Source organism: Haematobia irritans, chromosome 4 (genome assembly GCF_050003625.1).
Source record: "Haematobia irritans isolate KBUSLIRL chromosome 4, ASM5000362v1, whole genome shotgun sequence".
NCBI lineage: Eukaryota > Metazoa > Arthropoda > Insecta > Diptera > Muscidae > Haematobia > Haematobia irritans.
In genome coordinates, this window is record NC_134400.1 from 32917454 (window position 1) to 32935440 (window position 17987).

The following is a 17987-nucleotide window of genomic DNA, read 5'->3' on the forward strand; positions in this document are numbered from 1 at the left end:
TAAATTTTGAGTCTATAGTTTTTGTAGAAGTCTATCAAATTCTGTCCAGGTCGAGTGATATTTAAATGTATGTATTTGGGACAAACCTTTATATATAGCCCCCAACACGTTTGACGAATGTGATATGGTATCGAAAATTTAGATCTACTAAGTGGTGCAGGGTATAATATAGTCGGCCCCGCCCGACTTTAGACTTTCCTTACTTGTTTTTTTTAAGAAATACAATTTTTAGAAAATTTTCTATAGAAATAAACGTTTGCGAAAGTTTTCTGTAGAAATAAAATTTTAACAAAATTTTCTATAGTAATAAAATTTTAACAAAATTTTTATAGAAATAAAATTTTGACAAAAATTTCTATAGAAATAAAATTTTGAGAAAATTTCTATAGAAATAAAATTTTGAGAAATTTCATATTTAAATATTATTTTTTCAGTGTACGTATTTTCCCCTTGTCAAAAACTTAATTTCAAGAGACACGTGTAATACGTGAAGATCTTATGGCACAAGCTGATATGTATTGCCCAATTATATGAGGCGTTGATTAGCCGGATACAGGTTAATCATCGAGTATTGAACTAAGTGAACATTTAGATGGAACTTTTTTTGTCGACAAGTTTTAGTTCCTCTTTAATTATATTGGCTTTTGTGTCATAGTTTGGTTTGGATTCATATCGAGAAAAGGAGAAGTTTTACCGGTTCTGCTACAATGTTTTTGGGTGAACATTATCATTAGCTATGTTTACACCTCACATCACTATTTGACCAGTGTATCAATATTATATTAGTCCTAGGCGCCACTTTAGTCACAGGCAAAAAAAGTAAATCGTTCAAATTTAAACTGGAATAAATTAATTTCTATTAACTGTATGCTCCAATAAAGCCAGCAAATTATAAGAGGTTTTTTCCGATTTTTTTTTTTTGGTTTTGTTTGATCATAAACACCAATCAATGGTATGAATATTCAAAAGGTATTCAAAAATAACGAAAAGAAATCGAAACATTGACTCTCAAACAAGAAGTGAAAAATACAAAACCTGTTGCGTGAAATGTGCAACATGCATCGACCTCGTGATCATTGTGGAGGCAATAAACATTCACAAACACAATATCAACGAATTTTCAATGATTTTTACATTTTGTAGTAAATATATAGGGGCTTATACATGATGTGTTATTTGCTAACTCGTTAAAAAAAACCAGGAGTTTCGATTTTGTACTATGTTGAAATAGTTAATAGTTGAGAAAAAAAAATCAACTACACTGAAAAAACACTAATGTGCAAACAAAAACTTATGCAACCTAAGTTTAAGAACTGGGAATTTACACAATATTTAAGAAAAATTTCTTTCAAGCAAATAAATTTTAATTAAAAGAAAGTTCATAATCTTTGCTTTAATTTTTTTTTCTATTTCATTAAATTTAGGACACGAAGTTTTTAAAATTTTTGTTCCTTTGTATATCTTTGAAGCAAGAAAAAGTTTCCTTACAGCAAAGAAAATTTTTTTGATTTATAAATAAAAACAATAATCTTTCGACAAAAGAAAAACAAGCTTAACAATTGACTAATACATAACATATTTTGAGAATTTTATTTTTGAATTTTTTTAGTTTAAAGTTATTATTATTATTTATTATTTTTTTTTTGAATTTCAGAGTAGGTTTTTCACTTTGATGTATCTACAATATTTTGGATTTTTATGCTGACATTAATAATAATACACTGAAAAAACAGTGAACTCACCCACCAGGAAGAACAAATTTTGGTTAATGTTTCTGGTAAATAAAAATTGTTTAATCGGCCCGTGGGCGCCGTAAACTATAACTATGAATATAACTTATAACGATAATTGTCTATTGATGGATGATAATAACATCTACGTACCCCAGTGGATAGTGTGTTGGCTTACAAATTGCATGGTCCGCGGTTCGATTTTCCGTTCAGGCGAAAGGTAAAATTTAATAAAATTATAAAATCGAATAATATCTTCTACCATGTTTGCATTACAGGAAAAGGTGCTAAGAACTAAAAAAACCTCGTGGAAGTGAGAAAGATGTGAGGGAAAATGTAATTAGCCACAAAAGATTGGTTTTTGAGTTAGTCTTTATGAAATTGTTTTTACATCCTGGAAAAGAATAAACGTTTATCACAAAACGTATATACTTTTCTTCCAAATAAACTTCCTTACAGCGAAAAGCAAATGAGAAACGATCTTTGTTTGTCTAAAATTTCGTTTGGGAGGAATGAATTATTTATTTCCTGTATGTTCGCTTTGTATGATGGTTTTATAAAATTCAAAAAAATATTTTTATAATTATAATAATACGATGTATTATTATCATTGGAAATTCTTGTTTGAGAAATTCTTGAAATTCTTGAGAGAACTGTTTGAAGTTAGAGCGCTTTTATTAGAAGAAATTTTATTGAATTTATTCTTATTGAAATAATTGTAATACATGATATTTACCAGGGTCTACTCAAATATATTCGCCCTTACTCTCACTATATACACATGTATGTATATTTATAAATTATCATTATGAATGATAATATTTTCTCGTTGATACGCTGAACCGAAGCATAGCAGCACACGCACTCAATCTAAAACTTGTTTTTTGTAATCTTACATACTCTCCTCGTATAAATAAGAAAAAATTGTCCAATGTGTAAGTATACCGAGTGTTTATGCATTTGTAAGTGTATCACTTAAGGAAAAGGGGAACACGAGTCTCTCACTCAATTTCATCATGCTCACTTCACGTGATCAGCATAAATGATCTTTTTCGGCCAATGTTTTTGTTTTTTTGTGTGTTTTATTTGTATGCGAGTGTGTGTAATTATATATACATACATGAATAGTTTTTTTTTATTTTATTTCCTATATTAGTGACAAAAATAATTTGTTTATTTTTTAAATAGATTTACTGATGGGTGAATGTGTATCGAAACACATGTTCATACATACATATGTGTAGACATTTAGGCAGCCAAACTAACTAAATTGTAAGATGAACAAAAAAGAAACAGTGGATATGCGAATGTAATGTGCCAATATCGTCTTTGTTGACAATGTCTTAGAAAAGTGTATTTCAAAATACAAACTGATATGGTTAGAATTGAAATTTTCGTTGAGACAGATGTCAAAATATTCTAACGAAAACAAATAGTTCACACAAGTCTTCCGATAAACCTAGGAAAAATTTTAAACGGAAGTTGGCTATTGACAAAATTTTCTATAGATATAAAGTTTTGACAAAATTTTCTACAAAAATAAAATTTTGACAACATTTTCTATAGACATAAAATTTTGACAAAATTTTCTAAAGAAATAAAATTTTTACAAAATTTTCTAAAGAAATAAAATTTTTACAAAACTTTCTAATGAAATAAAATTTTTACAAAATTTTCCAAAGAAATGAAATTTTGACAAAATTTTCTACCACAATAAAATTTTGACAGAATTTTCTATAGAAATAACATGTTGATAAAAGTTTCTATAGAAATAAAATTTTGACAAAACTTTCTAAAGAAATAAAATTTTGACAAAATTTTCCAAAGAAATGAAATTTTGACAAAATTTTCTACCATAATAAAATTTTGACAAAATTTTCGATAGCAATAAAATTTTGACAAAATTTTCTAAAGAAATAAAATTTTTACAAAATTATCTATAGAAATAAAATTTTGACAAAACTTTCTAAAGAAATAAAATTTTGACAAAACTTTCTAAAGAAATCAAATTTTGACAAAATATTCTATAGAAATAAAATTTTGACAAAATTTTCTATAGAAATAAAATTTTGACAAAAATTTCTATAGAAATAAAATGTTGACAAACATTTTATTTGCCAAAATTTTCCAAAGAAATTAAATTTTGACAAAATTTTTTTACCAAAATAAAATGTTGACAAAATTTTCTACAAAAATAAAATTTTGACAAAATTTTCTATAAAAATTAAATTTGACAAAATTTTCTATAAAAATAAAATTTGACAAAATTTTCGAAAGAAATACAATTTTGACAAAGTTTTATATAGACATAAAATTTTGACAACATTTTCTATAGACATAAAATTTTGACATAGTTTTTTTTTTATAGAAATAACATTTTGACAAAATTTTCCAAAGAAATTAAATTTTGACAAAATTTTTTACCAAAATAAAATTTTGATAACATTTTCTATAGACATAAAATAAAAAAATAAAATTTTCTACAAAAATAAAATTTTGACAAAATTTTCTATAAAAATAAAATTTGACAAAATTTTCTATAAAAAAAAATTGACAAAATTTCCTAAAGAAATACAATTTTGACAAAATTTTATATTGACATAAAATTTTGACAACATTTTCTATAGACATAAAATCTTAACAAAGTTTTTTTTTATAGAAATAACATTTTGACAAAATTGTCTATAGAAATAACATTTTGACAAAATTTTCTATAGATATAAAATTTGGACAAACATTCTACAGAAATAAAATTTTGACAAAATTTTCTACCGAAAAAAAATTTTGACAAAATTTTCTTAAAAATAAAATTTGACAAAATTTTCTATAAAAATAAAATTTGACAAAATTTTCTAAAGAAGTACAATTTTGACAACATTTTTTATAGACATAAAATTTTGACAAAGTTTTGTTTTATAGAAATAACATTTTGACAAAATTTTCTATAGAAATAACATTTTGACAAAATTTTCTATAGAAATAACATTTTGACAAAATTTTCTATAGGTATAAAATTTGGACAAACATTCTATAGAAATAAAATTTTGACAAAATATTCTAAAGAAATACAATTTTGACAAAATTTTCTAGAGAAATAAAATATTGACAAAATTTTTATTTGCCAAAATTTTCCAAAGAAATTAAATTTTGACAAAATTTTTAACCAAAAATAAAATTTTGACAAAATTTTCTATAGACATAAAATTGTGACAAAATTTTCTATAGAAATAAAATTTTGACAAAATTTTCTACAAAAATAAAATTATGACAAAATTTTCTATGAAAATAAAATTTGACAAAATTTTCTATAAAAATAAAATTTGACAAAATTTTCTAAAGAAATACAATTTTGACAAAATTTTATATTGACATAAAATTTTGACAACATTTTCTATAAACATAAAATTTTGACAATTTTTTTTTATAGAAATAACATTTTGACAAAATTTTCTATAGAAATAACATTTTGACTAAATTTTCTATAGATATAAAATTTGGACAAACATTCGGCCGGGCCGAATCTTAAATACCCACCACCATGAACCAAATATTAGGGTGTCCTTTGAAATTTCAGGAGGGCTTGAGGACTTGAGGACACTTCCCGAAGATAAATTTAAAGATTTCATCCATGAGAACTATATCAGATTCTGGATTTATAAGAACCATTTTTGTTTGAGTTTTAGAGGAATCATTAACATCTCTTGTAAGTTTGCAAGAAAATTATAAAATAATGTCTTGATTTGAAATCTTAAATCTGTAGAAGTAAACTCTGGAAATTTTACATTGAGTTTCAAGCAATTTTCATCATCAGTGCGCCTTCTACACCCTCAAGAAGTGAAGTCGGTCTATATGGAGGCATTACCAAATGGACCTATAAAAACCTAATCCGATACACGTTATTGTGAGCCTAAAATACCAGAATATTTACAATTTCAGGCAAATCAGATAAAAACTACGGTTTCTAGAAACCCAAGGAGTTAAATCGGGAGATCGTTTTTATGGGGGCTATACTGAAATATGGACCGATGCTCACCGTTTTCGGCACACCTCTTTATGACCCGAAAATACCTCTAGATTTCCAATTTCAGGCAAATAGGATAAAAAATTTCGGATTCTAGAAGCCCAAGAAGTAAAATCGGGAAATCGGTCTATATGGGGGCTATACCAAAATATGGACCGATCCTCACCATTTTCGGCACACTTCTTTATGGTCCTAAAATACCTCTAGATTTCCAATTTCAGACAAATTGGATAAAAAATAAGGTTTCTATAAGCCCAAGACCCCAAATCGGGAGGTCGTTTTATATGGGGAACATACCAAAACATGGACCGATACTCACAATTTTTGGCACACGTATTTGTGGTCCTACAATACCTCTAGATTTCCAATTTCCGGTAAATTGAATAAAAACTGCGATTTCTATAAGCCAAAGAAGTAAAATCGGGAGATGGGTCTTTATGGGGGCTATACCAAAATATGGACCGATACTCACAATTTTTGGCACACGTAATTGTGGTCCTACAATACCTCTAGATTTCCATTTTCAGGTAAATTGAATAAAAACTGCGGTTTCTATAAGCCCAAGAAGTAAAATCGGGAGATCGGTCTATATGGGGGCTATACCAAAATATGGACCGATACTCACAATTTTTGGCACACGTATTTGTGGTCCTACAATACCTCTAGATTTCCAATTTCCGGTAAATTGAATAAAAACTGCGATTTCTATAAGCCGAAGAAGTAAAATCGGGAGGTGGGTCTATATGGGGGCTATACCAAAATATGGACCAATACTCACAATTTTCGGCAGACGTATTTGTGGTCCGACAATAACTCTAGATTTCCAATTTCAGGTAAATTGAATAAAAACTGCGGTTTCTATAAGCCCAAGAAGTAAAATCGGGAGATCGGTCTATATGGGGGCTATGCCAGAACGTGGACCGATACTCACCATTTTTGGCACACCTCTTTACGGTCACAAAATACCTCCAGATTTCAAATTTCAGGCAAATTTGATAAAAACTACGGTTTCTATAAGCCCAAGACCCCAAATCGGGAGGTCGGTTTATATGGGGACTATATCAAAACCTGGACCGATACAGCCCATCTTCGAACTTGACCTGCCTGCAGACAAAAGACGAGTTTGTGCAAAATTTCAGCACGATTGCTTCATTATTGAAGACTGTAGCGTGATTACAACAGACAGACAGACAGACAGACAGACAGACAGACGGACAGACGGACATCGTTATATCGTCTTAGAATTTCTCCCTGATCAAGAATATATATACTTTATATAGTCGGAAATCGATATTTCGATGCGTTACAAACGGAATGACAAACTTATTATACCCCCGTCACCATTCTATGGTGGTGGGTATAACAAGTATATACGGCCGTAAGTTCGGCTAGGCCGAATCTTATGTACCCTCCACCATGGATTGCGTAGAAACTTCTACGAAAAACTGTCATCCACAATCGAATTAATTGGGTTGTGGTATCTTAAAACTTCTTAACATCGTTTTCTAAATTGTGAGTTAGTCCATACGTGGTATATATTAGACAAAAAAGGTATGTGTAGGTAAGTCTACAAATAATTACGAATCGATATGGACTTTTTCACGGTCAGAATTTAAATATGGGGGTCGCTTATATGGGGGCTATATACAATTATGAACTTGATATGGACCAATTTTTGTGTGATTGGGGATCGATTTATCTGAGGGCTATATATAACTATATACCGATATGGACCTAGTTAGGCATGGTTGTTAACGGCCATATACTAGCACAATGTACCAAATTTCAATTGACTCGGATGAAATTTGCTCCTCCAAATGGCTCCAAAACCAAATCTCGGGATCGGTTTATATGGGGGCTATATATGATTATGGACTGATATGGACCACTTTTGGCATGGTTGTTAAATATCATATACTACCATCACGTACCAAATTTCAACCAGATCGGATGAATTTTGCTTCTCCAAAAGGCACCGGAGGTCAAATCTGGGGATCGGTATATATGGGGCTATATATAATTATGGACTGATATGGACCAATTCCTGCATGGTTGTTGGATACCATATACTAACATCACGTACCAAATTTCAACCGAATCGGATGGATTTTGCTCTTCCAAGGGGCTCCAGAGGTCAAATCTGGGGATCGGTTTATATGGGGGCTATATATAATTATGGACCGATTTCGACCAATTTTTGCATGGTTGTTAGAAACCATATACTAACACGATGTACCAAATTTCAGCCGGATCGGATGAAATTTGCTTATCTTAGAGGCTCCGCAAGCCAAATCGGGGGATCGGTTTATATGGGGGCTATATATAATTATGGACCGATATGGACCAATTTGTGCATGGTTGTTAGATACCATATACTAACACCATGTACAAAATTTCAGCCAGATCGGATGAAATTTGCTTCTCTTAAAGGATCGGCAAGCCTAATTTGGGGGTCCGTTTTTATATGGGTTTTACGTATAGCATATATGGGTATTACGTATAGTATAGTGGACCGGTATGGCCCATTTGCAATACCATCCGACCTACATCAATAACACCTACTTGTGCCAAGTTTCAAGTCGATAGCTTGTTTCGTTCGGAAGCTAGCGTGATTTCAACAGACGGACGGACGGACGGACATGCTCAGAAATATTTTGATATAGGCTCAAAAATGTATGCAGAAAAGGTACTAAATCATTCGCAGGGGTACTACGGTACTGATCTGGGTGAAAGAGTATTGAAAAAAAGTACTATAGTACTGTATTTTCCATCCCTGGTACATATAATATAGCATGTACTCAAAGGCGAGGTGAGAATAAAAGATTCAATTAGAAAAACGTACGGTCACAACAGTTTGTGTCTTATTAAAGAGGATTTTGACCGAAATCCACATAGATTTCCGTAAATTTTCAATAGGTAAATATCAAACGGGTCGTAGTGGATTTCAAGATCCTCTATAGTTGTCCATATTGGTCCAAAGCACTGTGCGTCTGTTCTCCGTTTGATACCACATGTGTGTTGATTCACTTTCATGAACGGATCGTTGTGAAATGAGAACGCCGTTCATGATTTATTCTATGGGTGTTCTTTGTGTGCATATGAGCCTACCTCCGGTCATCTAATATAACCTTATGCTATAGAATTCGATCTATTCTGTTATTACCTTTTGTTTTCGGAACATTTTTGTGTATCATCCGTATTGGTGTCCTTGTCTGTAACTTCTACCGTTTCGTTTGAGGATTTGTGAAGGCAGGACTTACGGCGTAGGCATGATTTTGGCATTGCCGAAAGATTTGGTGTCGAGTACATACGTTCGAGTCGGCGACCCATTTCTGTTGTTGTATTATTGTTATTGGAATTCAGACGATTGTTGATATAGTTCGATGTTGGAGCACCAAAACTAGGACTAGCTACACGTTGTTGGGCGTTATTGACCATGGCCTTAGAGGCCAACGTTATCACCGGGGGACGACAATAGCGCGATGCACGATTGTGTTCATCATTGCAACTGTAAATAAAAAATTAATATACAAAAGTTATTAATATAATTAGTAATCTTATAAAAAAAATCCCTAAAAAATATTAAACTAACGCTGATGTTTTTGAACCCTAAAAATTTAAGATAAAAGCTGGGAGTTTTTCAAAATAAATTTTAAAGCCAATTTAAGTGATGTGAGATATCTATACACGCAGAGAAAGAATATGATCACCCCAAACATATTTTTCTATAAAAATAAAATTTTGACCAAATTTTCTATAAAAATAAAATTTTGACAAAATTTTCTATAAAAATAAAATTTTGACCAAATTTTCTGAAAAATTAAAATTTTGACAAAAGTTTCTATAAAAATGAAATTTTTACAAAATTTTCTATAGAAATTAAATCTTGACAAAATTCCCTATAAAAATAAAATTTTGACAAAATGTTTTATAAAAATAAAATTTTGACAAAATTTTTTATAAAACTAAACTTTTGACCAAATTTACTATAGAAATACAAGTTGGAGAAAATTTACACTAGAAATAAGATTAGGACTAAAATTTCTATAGAAATTAAATACTGACAAAATTTTTATATAAAATTTTAACAAAGTAAAGTTTTTTGTTTGGTAGCTTGTTGGTAAAATTTGGTAGATTATTTTTGGCTCAAGTGGCAACCGTGTTCAGGGGCCGACCCTGAACAATATTGCCAAAGGCACCATATGCCTATCTCGTCTCCTTCTGGGAGTTGCAAACATATGTACTAACTTATAATACCCTGTAGCACATTGTGACGCAGGGTATAATAAAAAATAAATACAGTGGACGAACAACTTTTTATTTGATTTGCAAACTTTTTTGCTACCCCTAATACCCCAAATACTTTTGTCAAATCATAATTGATTAAAAACCGAATAAATTATTTACGAACCTCCCTAATAATTTCTATTTGAAGAAAGAAGAAAACAAATTCAATTGAGGTCGTTTATTATATCTCTATAATTCCATTCGCGTGTTGCTATGTGGTTATACGAATCGTTTTAATTTTTCATTTTGAAAAACCAAATTTGTGTGATCTGGTTTGGTGAGTTGAAAAAATTTTGTTCGTATTTATAATTCAGACTGATTCATGCTGAATTTTGTAAAGATAACACGATTTAAATCTGGATATCCTTTGATATATGTATATATCCATAGTTTTAAATATTTTGCTTTTGGCTTTTTAATATTTTTATTCATGTCTATTGTTCGGGCTTTGTTTCATTTCAAGTGTTTGAAAGATCACTTGGCTCTACTGATAATGCATTCCTGATGGCCAGTGAAGACTCGATTGGTTATTAACCCTATTGGGTTCACCACAAATGTTAATCGTTTCGGCTGTCTGTGAGATTGCAACAAAAATACATATTTAAAACACTTGAAATAATAACAAAATAAAAATAAATATCAATATATAACCGTGCTGCTAAGCAAAGATAAGAATATCATTGTCGTTTTGGATATTTTAAATTTATAATTGAAAATTCTAAAAATTTCCTATACAAATCGATACTAATTTGGCATGATGATAATACTACCGATGGTTTATTAAATATAATACACGATACAAACTAAATCGCCTTTTTGACTGTTGAAATCTCTGAACTAAATTGTACTCCATATTTTGAGATTTCTACAAAGCGTTATTAAAACCGTGAAAATTTAATGTCTTGCTGTACTATTTAACTTCAATTCACGAAATTATATCATCTCATAGAAGAAAAAATTAACTAAAATTAAAGAAAAACTTAATAGCGCCAAATCAAGACCATTTTAACCATACAGAAATAATATTTTAACAAAATTTTCTATAGAAATACAAATTTGACAAAATTTTCTATAGAAATAAAATTTTGACAAAAATTTTCTGTGGAAATAAAATTTTGAGACAATTTTCTATAGAAATAAAATTTTGGCAAGATTTTCTATAGAATAAAAATTTTGTCAAAATTTTCTATAGAAATAAAATTTTGACAAAAATTTTCTGTGGAAATAAAATTTTGAGAAAATTTTCTATAGAAATAAAATTTTGGCAAAATTTTCTATAAAATAAAATTTTGACGACATTTTCTATAAAATATTATTTTGACAAAATTTTCTATACAAATATTATTTTGACAAAATTTTCTATAGAAATAAAATTTTGTTGTTGTTTCTTAGTGCAGCTTAAAACCATACATTGACTAAACTACAAGTGTAGCTTAACCAACAGAGGAAAAGAATGTTTGTCAAATTTATTTGGGCAAAGCCCTAATAAATTTGGATGGTCGCACGTTTCGGAATTATCACATTCCTCATCAGCATCCTCTACTTGCAGCAAAACTATCAACCAATTATCAGAATAAATTCAGGCAGTTCATTAAACCCAACAATAAACCACACTTGAACCCTCCGAAAAAAGGCTTTACATTGATAGCCGGCTTATGCCAAAATAAATTCAAAACAAACATATCTCTTTTCCTATGCCACTGTCAAATCATCGATTTGAATTCAGTTGGCTGGGTTTATTTTGAACGTGCTTCCTCTTCTTTTTCCATTCTTTTTGTTTTGTTATTGTTGGGTTTTGTTCTTTAAGCATTGTTGTTGTTTCTTATTGCAGCTCAAAACCATACATTGACTAAACTACAAGTGTAGCTTAAATAAATTTAATTTTGACAAAATTTTCTATAGAAATAAAATTTTGTCAAAATTTTGTATAGAAATAAAATATTGTCAAAATTTTCTATAGAAATAAAATTTTGTCAAAATTTTGTATAGAAATAAAATTTTGTAAAAATTTTGTAAAAATTTTGTATAGAAATAAAATTTTGAGAAAATTTTCTATAGAAATAAAATTTTGGCAAAATTTTCTATAGAAATAAAATTTTGGCAAAATTTTCTATAGAAATATAAATTTGAGAATATCTCATAGAAGAAAAAATTAACTAATATTACAGAAAAAATTAAAAGCGCCAAATCATGACCATTTTAACCACACAGAAATAATATTTTAACAAAATTTTCTATATAAATAAAATTTTGATAAAATTTTCTATAGAAATAATATTTTGACAAAATTTTCTATAGAAATAAAATTTTGACAAAATTGCCTATAGAAATAATATTTTGACAAAATTTTCTATATAAATAAAATTTTGTCAAAATTTTCTATAGAAATAAAATTTTGACAAAATTTTCTATAAAAATAAAATTTTGACCAAATTTTCTATAGAAATAAAATTTTGTCAAAATTTTCTATAGAAATAAATTTTTGAAAAAATTTTCTGTAGAAATAAAATTTTGAGAAAATTTTCGATAGAAATAAAATTTTAGCAAAATTTTCTATAGAAATAAAATTTTGGCAAAATTTTGTATAGAAATAAAATTTTGACAAAAAATTTCTGTAGAAAAAAAATTTGATAAAATTTTCTATAGAAATAAAATTTTGAGAAAATTTTCTGTAGAAGTGAAATTTTGAGAAATTTTTCTATAGAAATAATATTTTGACAAAATTTTCTATAGAAATTAAATTTTGACAAAATTTTCTATAGAAATATAAATTTGACAATATCCCATAGAAGAAAAAATTAACTAAAATTAAAGAAAAAATTAAAAGCGCCAAATCATGACCATTTTAACCATACAGAAATAATATTTTAACAAAATTTTCTATAGAAATATAATTTTGACAAAATTTTCTATAGAAATAAAATTTTGACAAAATTTTCTATAGAAATAACATTTTAACAAAATTTTCTATAGAAATAAAATTTTGACAAAATTTTCTATAGAAATAAAATTTTGACAAAATTTTCTATAGAAATAAAATTTTGAAAAAATTTTCTGTAGAAATAAAATTTTGAGAAAATTTTCTGTAGAAGTTAAATTTTGAGAAAATTTTCTATAGAAATAATATTTTGACAAAATTTTCTATAGAAATAAAATTTTGACAAAATTTTCTATAGAAATAAAATTTTGCAAAATTTTTTTTAGAAACAAAATCTTTAGGACAATTTTCTATAGAAATATAAATTTGACAATATCCCATAGAAGAAAAAATTAACTAAAATTAAAGAAAAAATTAAAAGCGCCAAATCATGACCATTTTAACCATACAAAAATAATATTTTAACAAAATTTTCTATAGAAATATAATTTTGACAAAATTTTTTATAGAAATAAAATGTTGACAAAATTTTCTATAAAAATAACATTTTAACAAAATTTTCTATAGAAATAAAATTTTGACAAAATTTTCTATAGAAATAAAATTTTGAAAAAAATTTCTATAGAAATAAAATTTTGACAAAATTTTCTGTAGAAATAAAATTTTGAAAAAATTTTCTATAGAAATAAAATTTTGTCAAAATTTTGTATTGAAATAAAATTTTGACAAAATTTTCTGTAGAAATAAAATTTTGTGAAAATTTTCTATAGAATAAAATTTTTAGAAAATTTTCTATAGAAATAAAATTTTGAGAAAATTTTCTATAGAAGTAAAATTTTGACAAAATTGTCTATAGAAGCATAAATTTGAGAAATTTTTCTATAGAAATAAAATTTTGAGAAAATTTTCTACAGAAGCATAAATTTGAGAAATATTTCTATGAAAATAAAATTTTGTCAAAATTTTATTTCTACAGAAAATTTTTTAAAATTTGTATTTCTATAGGAAAAAAATTATTCTGGTAGAAAATTTAGTCAAATTTTTTTTCTATAAAAAATTTGGTCAATAAAATAAAATGTCTATAGAAAATTTTTTCAAATTTGTATTTCTATAGGAAAATTGTATGTGCGTGCGTCCATCCAACCATCTTGCCGTCTATAGGGCTTTGCCCAAATAAATTTGACAAACGTTATTTTCCTCTGTTGGTTAAGATACTCTTGTTGTTTAGTCAACGCAATGGTTTTTAAGCTGAAATCAAAACAACAAATAAAATTTTATTTCTATAGAAAATTTTGTCAAAATTTTATTCCTATAGAAAATGTTGTCAAAATTTATAAGTAATTCATATTCCATAGAGATTTGATTTACACCCGAATGTACACAACCCAAAAACCAATTTTGTTTTTAATTTTTACGTCTCAAAGTATTTTTAATGATTATGACCTTCAAAATGAAAGTTTACATTCTGCCACCAATCAATGTCATATGCTGATGTTTGCCTATAACTGTCACTATAAGATACAACTTATTACACATATATAGTTTTAGGAAATAAAATATATTTAATTTCCTCATCATTTCATTTGCAAAACCATTGTAAAGTAGATGTGCTTTTACATACATAAATAAAGGGTGATTCTTTTGAGGTTAGGATTTTCATGCATTAGTATTTGACAGATCACGTGGGATTTCAGACATGGTGTCAAAGAGAAAGATGCTCAGTATGCTTTGACATTTCATCATGAATAGACTTACGATCTGCCACAACGTCGAATTTTCAGTGAATGGGCCCTAGAAAAGTTGGCAGAAAATCCGCTTTTTTATCGACAAATTTTGTTCAGCGATGAGGCTCATTTCTGGTTGAATGGCTACGTAAATAAGCAAAATTGCCGCATTTGGAGTGAAGAGCAACCAGAAGCCGTTCAAGAACTGCCCATGCATCCCGAAAAATGCACTGTTTGGTGTGGTTTGTACGCTGGTGGAATCATTGGACCGTATTTTTTCAAAGATGCTGTTGGACGCAACGTTACGGTGAATGGCGATCGCTATCGTTCGATGCTAACAAACTTTTTGTTGCCAAAAATGGAAGAACTGAACTTGGTTGACATGTGGTTTCAACAAGATGGCGCTACATGCCACACAGCTCGCGATTCTATGGCCATTTTGAGGGAAAACTTCGGAGAACAATTCATCTCAAGAAATGGACCGGTAAGTTGGCCACCAAGATCATGCGATTTGACGCCTTTAGACTATTTTTTGTGGGGCTACGTCAAGTCTAAAGTCTACAGAAATAAGCCAGCAACTATTCCAGCTTTGGAAGACAACATTTCCGAAGAAATTCGGGCTATTCCGGCCGAAATGCTCGAAAAAGTTGCCCAAAATTGGACTTTCCGAATGGACCACCTAAGACGCAGCCGCGGTCAACATTTAAATGAAATTATCTTCAAAAAGTAAATGTCATGGACCAATCTAACGTTTCAAATAAAGAACCGATGAGATTTTGCAAATTTTATGCGTTTTTTTAAAAAAAAAAGTTATCAAGCTCTTAACAAATCACCCTTTACATATGGGGGAAATATTTAGTTGAAGAAGCGGATAACACTGTCTGAAGATCAAGGCAATATTCTTTTATTATGAATTTGCCATTTTTCTTAGTTGCCACCCACGCATTTTGAAATTTCTTGCTTACCATGATGACAGTGTGAGTATTGTCATAATGATCATTAGGAAAGTGATTTTCTTAAGAATAAAAAAAAATAACTATATATATTATTTTCTTATTTTTGCATGCGATGATTTCGCTTTTTTGGTACGTCAGAATTTAGTCAGATGTTTTCGAGAAGAAAATCTGTACCATATGTGGGGAAAATGTCTGCGCAACAAGTTGACATGGCAACTGCATCATAATGTGGTACGATTCTAAAATGAATGCAGAAATATAATCTAGAAATTAGTAGTGATTGTTTTTTTTTACATTTTAAACAAAATGAGATGATTGTTCGCATTATGTGCGTCATATATTATGAAGGTTCGCGTATTAAAAATTTTGTAAAAATTATTTAGAAAGCATTCCTATACTACTAAGACGTATTGAAAGTTGCAATTTGATGATTTTTTTACTAGATAATATCTAGTGGAAATTTGCCCGAACAAACCTATTATTTATGTCCGTTACATAGTGTGTGAACATAAGGAAATTTTAACAAAATTTTATTTCTATAGAAAATCGAAAATTTTGTTAAAATTTTATTTCTATAGAAAACTTTGCCAAATTTTATTTTTATAAAAAAAAATGTTATTTTTGTAGAAAATTTTGACAACATTTTATTTCTGTCGAAAATTTTGACAAAATTTTATTTCTAAAGAAAACTTTGTCAACATTTTTGGGGAGCCACTGTGGTGCAATGGTTAGCATGCCCGCCTTGCATACACAAGGTCGTGGGTTCGATTCCTGCTTCGACCGAACACCAAAAAGTTTTTCAGCGGTGGATTATCCCACCTCAGTAATTCTGGTGACATTTCTGAGGGTTTCAAAGCTTCTCTAAGTGGTTTCACTGTAATGTGGAACTCCGTTCGGACTCGGCTATAAAAAGGAGATCCCTTGTCATTTAGCTTAACATGGAATCGGGCAGCAATCAGTGATAAGAGAGAAGTTCCCCACTGTGGTATCACAATGGACTGAATAGTCTAAGTGAGCCTGATACATCGGGCTGCCATCTAACCTAACCTAACCTTGTCAACATTTTATTTCTATAGAAAATTTTGTCAAAATTTTATTTCTATAGAAAATTTTTTTAATAATTTATTTCTATAAAGAAAATTGCCAAAAATTTTATTTCTATAGAAAATTTTGTCAAAATTTTATTTCTATAGAAAATTTTGTTAATAATTTATTTCTATAAAGCAAATTGCTAAAAATTTTATTTCTATAGAAAATTTTGTTAATAATTTATTTCTATAAAGAAAATTGCCAAAAATTTTATTTCTATAGAAAATTTTGTCAAAATTTTATTTCTATAAAAAAAAATTTTGTCAAAATTTTATTTCCATAGGAAATTTTGTCAAAATTTTATTTCCATAGAAAATTTTGTCAAAATTTTATTTCCATAGAAAATTTTGTCAAAATTTTATTTCTAAGATCAAGGCAATAGCGATAGGCGAACACTTGCTACATATATACCGTTAATTGTTTGTAGGCAGATTAAAATCTGTTGTAATGCCGTGGGATAGTGTTGCCATTCGCTATCATTTATTGAGAGAACTAGAGTCCAAATTTTATTTGCGGTTCCTAAACGGCTTGATGTGACATGATTTAGCAAACAAACAACAACACATATCTCTAGTATATTTTTGACACATATTTCTTGATGAAATCAAAAAACTATAAATCACAATTTATATTGGCCTATTGACCCTCTGATAGATTTCAATTTGCCAAAATAGTGAACATATACATATACATATTGATATGGATTTATTGAATGAATAAACAATTACCTTCAAATAAGGTCAATTGAAAATTTCCAAAAACACACAAAAAATATAATGCCATCAATAAGTAATCAATATCTTATATACAAAAGATCTCAAGTATATATGTATACAGTGGTGTTCAAAAAAGGTATAAGAATCATATGGTAAAATCATGATACAACTAGTGTAGGTAAATAATGTACAGAAAAAAAGTAAACTATTTTATAGGAAGAATAAAGTAACTCGTACGAAAATTAAACGAAATTGTACTCAACATTTTGAGATGAGATTATTTCTATAGAAATAAAATGTTGACCAAATTTTCGATAGAAATAAAATGTTGACAAAATTTTCGATAGAAATAAAATTTTGACAAAATTTTCTATAGAAATAAAATTTTGACAAAATTTTCTATAGAAATAAAATTTTGATAAAATTTTCGATAGAAATAAAATTTTGACAAAATTTTCTATAGAAATAAATTTTTGCAAACATTTTCTATAGAAATAAAATTTTGATAAAATTTTCTATAGAAATAAAGTTTTGACAAAATTTTCTATAGAAATAAATTTTTGCCAAAATTTTCTATAGAAATAAA

At 28.3% G+C, this 17987-nt stretch overlaps 1 protein-coding gene across 2 annotated transcripts in view; it reads right to left on the bottom strand.

The window, feature by feature from the left end:
* The window catches only part of Gbs-70E (Glycogen binding subunit 70E), a 51566-nt gene that overhangs the window by 18367 nt on the left and 15212 nt on the right, over positions 1 to 17987 (bottom strand). For both annotated transcript variants that reach the window (XM_075307820.1, XM_075307819.1), the window contains one exon: positions 8915 to 9259. In XM_075307820.1, the coding sequence (XP_075163935.1) occupies positions 8915 to 9189 (275 nt within the window). In that variant the 5' untranslated portion in view covers positions 9190 to 9259. The remainder of the gene's footprint in view (positions 1 to 8914; positions 9260 to 17987) is intronic.